We start from the raw sequence: 13,332 nt of genomic DNA, 5'->3' as shown, positions 1-13,332 counted from the left end.
TTCTTTAATTTAAGTTCTCGTGTATGTTTATTTCATATTAAGCATGATAAGCGTAATCACACGTTAGAGATTTCGAAACTTTAGCTATAAAAACACATTATCTTTACACATAAGAATACATTATAATATTAATTTATTCATTCAGGCGTAAACATATAATTTTAACGTAACATCCAGAGGCAAAAAGAGCAATATTGTAATCGGATCCAAAAAGCCATTATGTCAACAACTAGGTTATTAAAACAAGATTTCGTAGAAGATTAAACTACCGGAATGACGACTGTTTAACGTAGCCTTCGTTCTAGAGTTTAAGATTTAAAAACGTGAACGTGAAGTTAAACTAAACCAATATTGTAAAAACGTTAGGATTGCGAATTTGTGAAATTTGTGACGTTGCAGCGGGTAATCTCTGTTGTGGGTCTACATTTTATTTTATCTTTACCTCGGGTCTTCCCGAGTGGAGTCGGGCCGAGCGGCTACTATAGTATAAAGCAAGCATGTATAAGCCTAATATAGTCCATAAGTTATTACCAACTAATTACGAAGACACTCGGAAATATGTTAGTTATAGTTTATTATGTTTGCACGGTTTGGAATTGATATAATGTGCTTATTAACTCACCTAATATCTAAACTTATATAACAGTGTTGCTTATAGTAGTATAATAAAAGAATATTTACTTAGGGTATTTAATACTTAGGAAGATTAAAAATTTATAACTACTTAGGTATTACTTACTGGAATATTTTTTTGGTATTGTTTAATTATTCAAAAGGGATTACATACATCAAGAATACACAAGAAATAAAAAAGGATTTCCTTATATTTCTTGAGTATCCCTATAAATAGAAATGTTGTTCGCCATGAGGTAAACAAGGATTAAGCAATGCTACTAAAATTTATCTCAATTCTCAATAGGTACACATAAATATGCAGAATGTAGGTGTATTAATTGTAGATTGTTTGGAAACACGGTTTTGCAATGGTTTGCTTGGAATGGTCAGTCATGTGATTCTTATACTTTCACCAGCTATAATTTGCATAACGTGATATAATAAAACTGCTTTACCCTAATTTTGCCAATCTAGACTTTGATAAGCCAATGTATTCTGTCGCATTATTATGTAAGCTTTAAACTCGTTTAATTCAATTGGTACTTGCAGTGATTAACATAGCTTCAAGTGTCCTTTCGTTAAATGTTAATTACTTTGCGTATTTTATTATAATCTACACCTATCTGCTTACTTTACTTTTTAGTTTTGATAAAAACAAGTCATTGTATATTCTGAGAGTTATTTCCATATGGCTTAGTATGGTAAATTACGAATCCAGAGTAGATACAGTGAGATAGATTTGATCTAGATTAATTACCGAGCTGTTGCTCGGAGCTTTGCTCGCACGGTCTTAAAAAACTTTCGTCCCGTATTAAATACCCTTGGGAGCGAGCGGGAATTTATCGAGATCCTTCCTTAGCGGATGCCTACGTAATAACATCTATGTGCATGCTAAATTTCAGCCCGATCCGTCTAGTGGTTTGGGCTGTGCGTTGATAGATGATTAGGTCAGTCAGTCATCTTTGAGTTTTATATATTTAGATTAATGTTATAACAATGCAGTGCCTTTGTTTGAAGGGTGTGGCGATACTTAAATCCAATGATCGTCAAAAAGCATATTATAATAAAAATATAAAAAATATAACTAAAACAGATATTGCTACGCTGCTGGGGACGAATATCGATGTCAATATAATTTTATACATCACGTGATAGGCAGAATCGTAACGCGGATCATGTGTGTAATGAGTATGTTAATGTTAAATGTTATAAATACAAAAATTTATAGATTGTATAGGTTCTGATGGATAGACCCTCATTTTTGTTATTGACTCAATGGCGTTTAGTATCAAGCAAGCTGGTGGTGAGTGTATATTTAGAATAAATAAATGAATACTCATCTATAGGTTAACATATACAAATGAACACAAACAAATCACAGTAATCAATAGCTTTAAAGAATCGATCAATCATAGCGTTTAACCTCACTTCGTCCGATGTTATCTAGTAATAGAATATTTAACTGCGACAGTGAAGTCCACATGATTTAAAATGATCCTTGACACTGCAATAGTTTACTTGTGTGATAAACTAAGAGAAGCTTTTTGTTCAAAGCATTACTATATTTAAATAATTTGATAAAACAATTGCATACATATTTTAGTACTTGAAGTAATTGCCGCATTAATACAAAGAAAAGGCAGTAATAAAGACATAATGGACCCAAAATATTCCATGTATCGTGACCGTTTTAAACGAAGACAGAAAACAAAGAGTGATATGTTAATGACGAGCGTTAAAACAATTAGCAAAGAGTATTGTAAGGAATCTTCCATCTGTGGTCTAAAGCATTTGGTCGAAGACACGTCTTGCATGGAAAGGTATGTGAAAGTACTGTATTACTGGAGTGGACTTGTACCTTAGACACGTTTCACCAGACAGAAGTGCACGGTTATGTAACTTAAAGACTACTGTCGTTATGTCATGGATGCAGTATACACTGTTTCTTTCTATTTTGAACAAGAATGCGATCGCTTTTATGCGGGTATTGGGAATAATGCTGTTTTAACATACTTCGAAAAGGAGGCTGCCATTGCGATGTGCAAGCCCTTTTATAGATATTCCCAAAAAGGATGGAAGATTTTCAATTCGTAGCGAGTTTTTTTCAAACTGAAATATACCTACTAAAATTTATATCTCTATAAGAGGTCATATTCAAATAACATGAATATTTTCTATAAACGCGAATTTCTGCGATACTAAATATATACCTAGTTTTATCACATTCATAGTATACCAGTTATAAATATTAAAAGTATCAAATTATAACAACTAAGAAGAAGCTTATACATTAAAATCAAACAAACACCTTGAGAAAAAACGCGTGTTCGAAAAAGTGATAATGGATGAAACCTTTTAGCCTTTCTTTATTTCGCTCACCTTGACGAGATTTAGAAATTACATCTTGTATGATTGATTTTAGTACCTTTGCTTTATTTAAAGTAATCAAATTACGAATAGTAATAGTTCGTTTATAAATATTACATATTTACAGATGTAAATTAGATTAACTAAATTACTGTAGTAATATTTATTAACTTATCTACAAGATAAGCTTAACTTATTCTTTCTTCACTTGTATGGTATAAATTATATGTAGATATACGTGCAAACAAAGGAGTCGTCTAACAAAAAGGATTGCCTGTTATTGATGGAATAGAAATGTTATCGAAAACTGTTTTTTTTAATTATGTTAATTATCTGTATCTTCTTGATCATATATATCGCACGAATAGCATTAAATATTGAGAAATTTTGAAAGAATAGAAAAAATTTGATCACGAGGCAGGATTCGAACCTGCGTTTCTTGCCTAACCGTAGCAACGCCTAGCCTCTCGGCCACCCGTGATCCTGCCACAGTAATCGAATTTCTTCTACTCTTTCGGTTTCATGTGCCTAAGGGGCACCCCACGCAATTCAATGCTATAAAACTAAAAATTAGCATTAAACATTTCTATTTCAATTAACTCAGGCAGAGCGTACCTTCAAACGCGTCCTATTTCTAACTAAACCCTGAGATGCATAATCATAATTCATAATAATGAGATTCATTTTTATTACTTGCTTCAGAACAATATGGATTATAACCATGTTAAGTGCTTTAATATGCTCCATATCTCTGGTGTGGATGACGTTTGAACGGTATTACCAAGCTCCGTTGGTGACCACCCAAATGCCTGAGGGAGTCTCTGTCAGCAAAATCATCTTCCCAGCTGTTGGTATATGCACCAATAACAGAATTAGTAAGCGCTCGGTTACCGAGTTGGCAAAACAATTGTAAGTGTTCGTGTTAAAATTTAGAATTAGATCTACGAATACACAAAACGTAATAAAATGGTATAAGATAACGTATGATTGCATGGTCTATAAAAATGTAAGTTTTACGGTCAGTAATTAAAAAAGAAAACACAGCAATTATTTTCAAATGATAATGGCAAAATATGGGTTTTGTATCAAATTAACAACAACATTCAGCAAATTTATCAATAAATTAATCGCATTTAGCCAACACTACCATGCTATACTTTCAGAATAAGAGAACCTCGCAACAAGAAGTATAATGAAGAGCAAATGCTAGAGCTTCTCTTCGGATTGGGTCTGTTCTACAACATGCAGCGGATGAACGATAAGATTATCGATGTTAAGAAGTTGCACCGTGCCCTGGGAGAGTACGACGTCAATGAGCTCATGAGAAACGTAGTTGAGGATTTTCAATCTTTCTAAAGGATAATTCTTGCTTTAAACATTTGTAATAGTATCTTTATATATATAGCGGGCAACTGAGCTGGTGGTTCGCCTGGATGGTAAACGATCACCGCCGCCATGAACATTCGCATAGGAGGAGGTAGCATGGTCGACTCCCACATGAGTATCTACTAAAAAGTCTTCACGCCTGTTATGTTGCTATATCTTCAATTTAAAAGAGTCATCTTTCACTCTATACCCTGATCCCCGGGGATCAAAGCGCGGGCTTTCATTGGGTTACAAAAGTTGCGTATTAAGAATATAGTCGTAAATTTGGTACACACTGTAATAAATTTGGTATTTTTGATCGAATTTTGAATAATATTTAAGTATAGGATGCAAGATTGCCGATATCTACTACTAATATATATTATTATAGATAGGTTACATTAATATCCTAAAGTAATGTTAAAAAATGGCTGTAGGGCTTAAGACACATCCATTTCAAATTCAATGTATACTTTTTACAATTATAAGAAAACAACATTAACTACTAGCTTACTTAGCTTTACTGCTTTGGTTAAGTCATCAGTCATTTGATACTGACGTAAAAAGGTTTCGTGATGCGTTAATAAATACTCGGCGAGGACAAACGTTAATCTTAATCCAATAAGATTGAGCCTAATCGATGTTATGGGCTATTTATTATTAACAGCGATGTCGTAATATCCCCTTTAAAATCCCTCCTCCTTTGTTATTAACTAATCTGTGTTTTATTTAGAAGTTTATAACATGAGTAAGGACTAGATAGGCCCGTGTCCCCTAGTGGGGTATGGGGCAGATGATATACACCTGTTTCACTGATCGATTTTCTTTAGGGACAAGTGGGAGGATACACCTTCTGTGTCCTGCCAGACTGAGACATTTTTGCGTACATCTCCAACGGGAATGAAAAATCGAAACAGAATAATAAGTAAGGATAAGTATTTGGTTTTAGCTAACTCCAAAGTGTGAAGATATTCTGGTGCGTTGTTCCTGGAACGAAAGCCCCATGAACTGCTCCGATTTATTTGACTTTCGATTGACTATGACCGGTTATTGTTGTACATTCAACTATTTACGCAGTTCTGACGTAATGTTTGAAGAGTATGTATAATTTATTTTCTATTATTTAAGAAGGATTAAATCAGTTACTTCTTATTGTTGAAAGTAATAGATCATTTTTATTTATAACAAGCGGTTCGCTCCGTCTTCGCTCATGGTACATTAATGACACTCAGGAATTAGGTATAACGGAACGGAGAAATCATATTTTTAAATTCAGTCGAGTAGTTCCTGAGATAAACGCGTTTAAACAATCAAATATGCTTTTCAGCTTTATTTTATAAGTTAGATATATAGAATGTGTATCGAAAAACGTGGAACTTACTTTAGAACGACCGGCGAATTGGCGATTCTATATTATAATATTTTTAATGTGTATTTTTTGTAACTGTATAGGATTCACGTCCAATACTATTCATTATTAAAACTTCAATATGTCAAAAAATAGCCATTTAACGTAAAAAATCATAACAAATCGCAGTATGGTAATAATAGTAGTAAGTGAATGAAGTTCTTATCAGAAAATAAAGTCTTTAAACCGAAATGTATGTTATAAATATATTTTGCACAACAGAAACAATGAGGCACGTAGTACTGATATGTACATTTATGGCAATAAGTCTAGCTTCGATTTCGACCAAGGACTAAAGATTCTGCTGCGTTTAAATGAGAGCGATGACTTCTACTACAACGTGCCTTTGAAAGGAGCTCAGGTAATGTTCATTTCAAAACATAAATATTTTTGATAGTTCCACATATACGGTATGTTTGAAACATTAATAACAATTAACAAAAATATTTAACACAAGTTGATAATCACAACATAAAGTTATTTCCAAATTCCAGCTGCAGTTCTCAGATGCATATGATTTTCCCGATGCGCCGAGCGGCAGTTTTTCTATGCAGATAGTTAGTCCTAATGTACAGGTGACATTATACGTATTATGTGGGTATATTTTAACAAACTTCAGGCTGTCGACTCGTAACATTCAGGTTTCGAAAATATACGCGATCTTGATGGAAATTGACTCAGATTGTCTTTAAGAGACATGAAGGGAACAGTCAGTGACACATCTGGCCGACACACATCAGTTACCATAGATGTGAACATTATATAATCCAGAATGATAGAATAACAGAAGAAACTGTAGTGTTATGAATAAATTATAATAACAATAGATACAAAGAACAGTATAGGTAAATGTCTAAAATTTCAGATGACTGTTATAGTAACAGCAAGTTTCACAGAAGCATCACGAGATATACAACATGTGCCGGTAAAACTGCGAAACTGTTTATTCTACGACGAATCCCCATATCTCCCATTCTATACACACAGTGATTGCTTGTTGAAATGTCGAATGTACTTTTTGATGAACAAATGCAACTGTACACCCTTTAATATGCTCAAATTAGCTCACACTAGAACATGTGACGTAAGGGATATACCATGCTTAAGGATCTTTAATGGTAAGTATTTTTACTATAATATCAAAACTCTTTTATATGCGTAGGTATACTGTGGCAAAATAAAAATATTAATTTCACGATGTCAAGGAAAATACACTTACATAAACTGCCGATATACTACTACTCAAGGACTTTTTTATTGATTAAAGAATGTTTTTTTAATTTTTGTTTAAACATTGTTGTAGCTCAATCAATGGCTGTAAGACCAGATATTGAATCTGTTCCATCTGAATTAGAACTGAATCTCGTGTCAGGAGGCATTCACTGCCCCATGTGCTACCCGACTTGTTCGAAGACAGCTTACAACTACGATTTTACTAATATAAACTTATACCCTGACCGTACCGACGTTGATTCGATTAAGGACAAGATGGATTGGCTGTAAGTGAAAGTTGGATTACGCAAAATTGTACACAAATAAGTGATTTAGCTATTACATAAATAATATAATTGATAAAACGGGCATTAATGGTTCAGAATTGAAATTTATCGTCGTATTTCGAAGCTCCTAAATGCGGTGTTATTGATGGGTCCTTCATTCCGAAAAGCGGCTTTGTCAATTTTCGACTTGGGACTACCGATTTTCTGCAACCAGATTTTCATATCTTCCACAGCGTTATGGGGCCCCTGTAGTTGACCAATGACTGTGCCTTGCGGTGTATTCATCACCCATCCCTTCAGACCTAGCTCTTGAGCTTTTTTCTGTGTATGCTTACGAAAGAATACACCCTGAACCTTGCCAAACACTTCAAAATCAGCAGTAATCAAGCTGGATTTTTTAATCCCAGCCATTATTTTACACTTTGAAGTAACGTAGAAAAAATTGTTCCATCTTGTGTCATAATATTTTGATACCGTTTGTTTACATTGTTGTTAGGGGTGACGAAAAATGTTTCCTAACAAATTTGTGTTCACTAACAAAAAGGTTGCTATACACTAGGGTAACGTAATAATCGTAACGTAAAGAAAACAATATGAACTGATATACTGATATATTTGGGTGATTTTTAAATTGTAACTCTAATTTTTAGTATTTTTTTATAATATAAGTTCCTAGATGTTATTTGAAAAATAAATTTGTGGCTCATTGCCAGAACTAAACACGTGCAACCAAGATAGATATGAATCGGTCTGTTTGTAAACTAGATAGCATTGTTGAGCTTTCAAACTTGTTTCAGATATGGCGCGAATTTCACTGGAACTTCAATTGTTCACGTGAAGTATGGCAGAGAAGTTGCAGACTGTTACGGGCAGAATGTTATAATGAAATGGTTCGACTTAATTAGTGAGTAGGCCTTAATTCAGTTCAAGTTTCGAGGTATAGTTTGCTTGGAATTTTGCTCTGAAATACTGTTAGTTGGTCGATATATTTTTTTATGACAGAGCTAGCAAAGTAGCAGGCGGGTAACCCGATGTTAAGTAGTCACTACTGTCCAGAAGCCCTTGTAACAGAAGAGGTGGTACGGGTGCTTTGCCGGCCTTTAAGTGACATATACTCTCTTTTCCTGAAGGCTCCAATATCTTAAATGTATATGGAATAATCTGTCTTTTCTGTTATTTTTGCACGACAATTGGTAAATAATACATTGTTTTAATAATTTAGATTTACTATAAATGAAAATTAGGCACTGCTCCAATTTATTTCCAGGTAATATAGGCTCGACGTGTGGCTTTGTCACGGGGTTCAGCTTCGTGTCTGTCCTTGAGTTTATATACTTCTATACAGTAAAGTTAGTGCGAGATTATGTTCTTCGGCTACGGCGGGAGAGGCGAATTGCGAGCGAAGCGTCAACGCCTGCGCAGTTTGAGCACATTAGCCGATATCGACCGATTTACTGGAACGAAATAGCTGGTTCGACAGCGTGGCGATTAAATACTCCTGATTAATAAAATGTATCAATAGGACAGTTTATCGTTAGCCATACCGCCTTCAGAATGTGTTTTGTTCACTTGTACTTTCTTTAAATTACGTATATAATTTTCTATTTATTTGGATGATAATGTGTTTATAGGAATATTATTCGTCTCTGATCTTTAAACAGATAGAAATGAAAGTAATTTCTTTACTGGTTATTGCTCCACAGCATCATCAAATTGGCTTTTATTTGTTTTCATATAGCATTATTCCGAACTTAAGTAGGTACTAACAAATAGTCAAAAATATATTTAAACTAGCTTTTCGCCCGCGGCTTCGCCCGCGTAGAAATCGCTTATATCGCGCGACATGGTAAGGGGTATTTTCTTCGCATTAAAAAATTATGTTCTATTCTTTCCCACGTTTCGCTCCATCATCATACCAAGTTTCATCAAAATTGGTTTGACAATAACGAACTTTCATACAAACTTTCATCCCCTCTTTCAACCCTTTCTACCCTTTTTTCGCAATAAAAAGTTGCCTATGTCCTTTCCCAAGTTAAGTTCTATCTTCATGCCAAATTTTATCAAAATCGGTTCAGTGGTTTAGGCGTGAAAGCGTCACAGACAGACAGACAGACAGAGTTACTTTCGCATTTATAATATTAGTAGGGATATAGTAGCAAAGGCGTTTGATTCTTTTCCCACGTTATAATCATTTCTCGCTTTTTTATTTGAATATTAAAGTAGGTTATCACCACAAACATCAGTAGAACCATTATTGTATTGTATTTTGTGCATTCATAATAAATACAAAGCAACATAAGAACACCTGTGGTTTCACACAGTAATCGGTAGATGTAATCATCCATAATTGCCGACTGATTTGGAGTTGTATCATTGTGAATTATCGTTTTATAGGATAATGATCCAGTAACGCGTAAAATAAGTATTCCAAATATTATATAATATTATTCAATAGAAGCATTGAAGAGTTGTTAGAAATATGAAGAGTTGTTAGAAATATGAACTCTTCAAATAATTACGTTAATATTTGGTGGGATAGCATAAAAAGTCTACCTGATACTACATCTATTCATGGATTTAGGTTTATTACTGACTCTGAGAGGCACTGGATTGAGAGGTTTGATATTATGCATTTTCTGAATTCATAAATTCACCATGAAATTAATCAATAATCATAGTATCCTACATTTTTAAGAACCTATCTAAATATCGAGAAAATCTATGCTTACAATATAACAGAAAACGCTAACCTACTTTCACTTCATCAGACGCATTTTTAAATCAATATTCAATAAGTTTACAATATTAAAACACTAAACGTTTACATTAGTAAAGGGAGATTGTTTCATATTTTTCACCATAAATTAATGTTAAAAAGCACTAAATTAATATTCATTGACATCTATGATGGGGATTATCCTATTCTAGAACATTCTGGTTGATATTCGTATCGTTGTCTTGGTACTGTTCATCATTACTTATTGCGGCCCAGTACAGAGCGTTCTTAAACAATCCGATATCTTTCGTCGTTGAGACCACATATACGGATTGGAACACCAACTTTCCTACGATAGCTATCTGCGAGAGCGATAACACAGCTCGTATTGAGGAAATCTCGGATGGGTAAGTGCTACATTATTGTACAACTAAACATTATGATGTTTAGTTGTACATGTGTGTGTGATTAAGTACATTCTAATAATTAGAGATACCTAAACCCCGGTTATATAACTTGCTAGAGTAAGCTTGCGATTGTTAATACCAACGTCATAATGAGATTAAGGGTTACATTATTAATTTTTAAAGTAATACTCAAGCTTTGTATAAATAGGTAACGTCGGTAAAAAAAAAACCCCTTGGTTTTCAAAACTTAACCGTTATTAAGTACTTCCATCCTTTCTAAGTATGCTTTTTATATTTTCTACTTGTAAAACTTTTAGTATATGGGGCAAGGATCACGACTTTAACATAGAGGAAGTTTTGAAGGAATTAGCATTTTACAAAGGCGTTGCGTATTATACGAGCGAATTTTGCAATGCAGAAAACGCTTTGTCAGAGTGTTTTGCTGATAACATTACGTATTATGTGAATCTGGTGAGTTGTTGTATGTGGTTGAAAAGTAAATACATTCATTAATGATCAAAATTTATAATAAATTACTAAATATATATCAAATTTATTTCACACAATTTGATATAGCTATAAAATATACACCTAAAGGAGATAAACGAGTCTAGCATTATAGAAATGTAGATTATAAAAAGTACTTTATTTAATAACAGATCAGAAGTAACTGCAATGAAATAATATCTAATTGTTCGTGGAATGGCATCAGTTTCGACTGTTGCAAGTATTTTCGACCCATGGATACAGAGTTTGGGGTTTGTTTTGCAATCAACACCATACAAGGAAGGTAGACAGATTTTTCATTTCTATTTTCTGCAGCACAATAGTCGTATTCATAAAATTCAGTCCGATTCAATAGTCTCAACTGCACTGTAAAGCATCTCATTAGGTACGTTTAATTGATACAGGACCATTCATTAGTCCATATTTCGCATTAGAAACGGCAACTTTTGTAAAATCAATAATTTTTCTATTTTACTAGAAGTTACATTAATAGTACTAGTACTTACTTATGTAGCAACAAATCTTTGACCTATTTTGATCAAACATTGGTAAGAACACTACCGACTTTTGAAGTAAGTAAAAGAAAAAACACGCGCGCATTAAAAAGACAAGCGTCTACGTCATGTACTTTTTTATACGAAACATGCAATGTTCCCAATTCAATATTTCTACATCCAATCTAATTCCACGTATTTTGCATAATATCTAAAGATTGATTACAGAGAAAGACATCCGCCCCGTTTGGAACTGGTGAGCAACCGGACAACTGGCCCCGGCGCGATGATGTTCAACGTGCTCGTCCCGGGGAGGGTGTTCGTTTTAAATGAAGAGGAAGTACCCTCCATAACGACCCCTGGGTCTGATATCATGAATGTTGGCCCGGAAATTTATAGGAAGTAAGATTTTACAGGCTCATGAAGTTTGACGTTGCGAGTTCTCCCTTCATCGCGTTCTTTACGAATCACTAATTGCTATAAATTTATTTACAGGCGTCTCATTTCTATAAAAGACATTGCAAACGACGCTGGTGCCAGATTAATATCACCAGAAAAGCGTAAATGTCGCTACACCGATGAGAATATATTGGACGTATATCCCCATTATTCATATACCGCATGTACAGTACAATGCAGAAAAAACGCTCAATTACGCACTTGTAATTGCACAAATTTCTATATGCCTAACATAGAAGAACATTTAAAGTGCAATGTTAGCGGTGTTATTTGCATAAACAATAATTTAAATGCGCTATCGGTATGTTTGAGCTTTATTTCAATAGTTTTTGTCAAGTTAAGCTTAAAAAATATGTTACTTCCATATTTTTTGCTTATAGCAGCTAAAATTATTCCAATATCGATTTGATTAACTAATTAGCAAGAAAACATAAACTCTGTACAAATGTACTCAATTTGCTAGGACATTTATTTGATAAAATTATAATCTTAGAAAAAACATGAAAATTATTAGGTATCTAAATCAAAATAAAGCAAGGACCCATTCCTCAAATGGAAAATGACTGATAACATGTTTTTATATACCTAGCTTTTCCCAATAGATTCTGTTTATGGAAAATAGATGACTGAACTTCTATGTTTTACTCTATTAACCAGATCGAAACCTTATAATGGTATCTTCTGGGCATATAACTCACCTCGGGATAATATGGCAAACTAGAGATATGGGTGGGCTAATAAATTCTGACACCTGCCCACCTAACATATTTTTATTTCCATTTTTTTTTTTTGCTCATGACCCCTTTTTATGGATGCCTCATTATAGGTACTCAGAGCAAGATGGTCATCTCGAATTGGCCTCTTCTGTGATTGTTTGCCATCCTGCACGGAAGCAGAAATATCTATTGTAAAGGATCTTAAAAAGCCTATAGATGATAATTATGCTAGAATAGAAATAGAGCTTGCATTCCTACCTAGTGAAAGATATAGAAGGAATGTTGTACGTGGAGCACTTGATTTGGTTGGTGAGTCAGTAATACTTTAATGAAAAAATATAACGTTTTAATGAGAAATCCTTATCATGACCTTCTATCCTCTGTGGCTTCAAATACATTTTATGTTTAAATTGATTATTTATTTATTATTTTGAATTATCATTAATACATAAAAATTTGCTCATTTTCTAACCCTTTTTGTTAATTAAATTGCATTGTTATATTGCTACAAATTAAATTAATTGAATTATGTTCAGTATCAACAGGTGGAACAGGCGGCCTTTTCCTCGGAGCAAGCATTCTCAGCTTTGTGGAATTAATTTACATTATTTTAATACGGCCTTTCTGTAACATATATGCGAGGCGCAACGAGGATCCCTGGCATAAAAAGTTTGGCCGAAAGCTCGAAGAGAACAAATTTGGGAGACGTTCGGTGAAGTTCTTGAAGAGAAATACGAGAGTAAAATGAAATTTATAGCTAATAACATACATGGCACACA

The 13,332-nt window shown here is 33.8% G+C and overlaps 3 protein-coding genes across 3 annotated transcripts; 2 read left to right on the top strand and 1 right to left on the bottom strand.

The window, feature by feature from the left end:
- The first annotated feature begins 6,620 nt into the window (after nt 1-6,620).
- On the top strand, nt 6,621-8,760 carry LOC119830925 (sodium channel protein Nach-like). The gene is made up of 4 exons (XM_038354114.1): nt 6,621-6,873; nt 7,059-7,254; nt 8,052-8,158; nt 8,522-8,760. The coding sequence occupies exons 1-4, from the start codon at nt 6,621-6,623 to the stop codon at nt 8,758-8,760; spliced, it is 795 nt and encodes a 264-aa protein (XP_038210042.1).
- Nucleotides 7,360-7,665, bottom strand: LOC119830725 (acylphosphatase-1-like). Its single transcript, XM_038353840.1, has one exon. The coding sequence runs from the start codon at nt 7,663-7,665 to the stop codon at nt 7,360-7,362; it is 306 nt and encodes a 101-aa protein (XP_038209768.1).
- Nucleotides 8,761-9,652: 892 nt separating the features above from the next.
- On the top strand, nt 9,653-13,301 carry LOC119830924 (sodium channel protein Nach-like). Its single transcript, XM_038354113.1, has 8 exons — nt 9,653-9,660; nt 10,183-10,377; nt 10,695-10,848; nt 11,037-11,167; nt 11,607-11,780; nt 11,874-12,093; nt 12,664-12,862; nt 13,090-13,301. Exons 1-8 carry the CDS (start codon nt 9,653-9,655, stop codon nt 13,299-13,301), a joined length of 1,293 nt encoding a protein of 430 aa, XP_038210041.1.
- Nucleotides 13,302-13,332: the final 31 nt, after the last annotated feature.

The sequence above is a fragment of the Zerene cesonia genome, chromosome 12, assembly GCF_012273895.1.
Source record: "Zerene cesonia ecotype Mississippi chromosome 12, Zerene_cesonia_1.1, whole genome shotgun sequence".
NCBI lineage: Eukaryota > Metazoa > Arthropoda > Insecta > Lepidoptera > Pieridae > Zerene > Zerene cesonia.
Note: the sequence above shows the minus strand (reverse complement) of the source record. Positions and strands in the feature narration are given on the sequence as shown.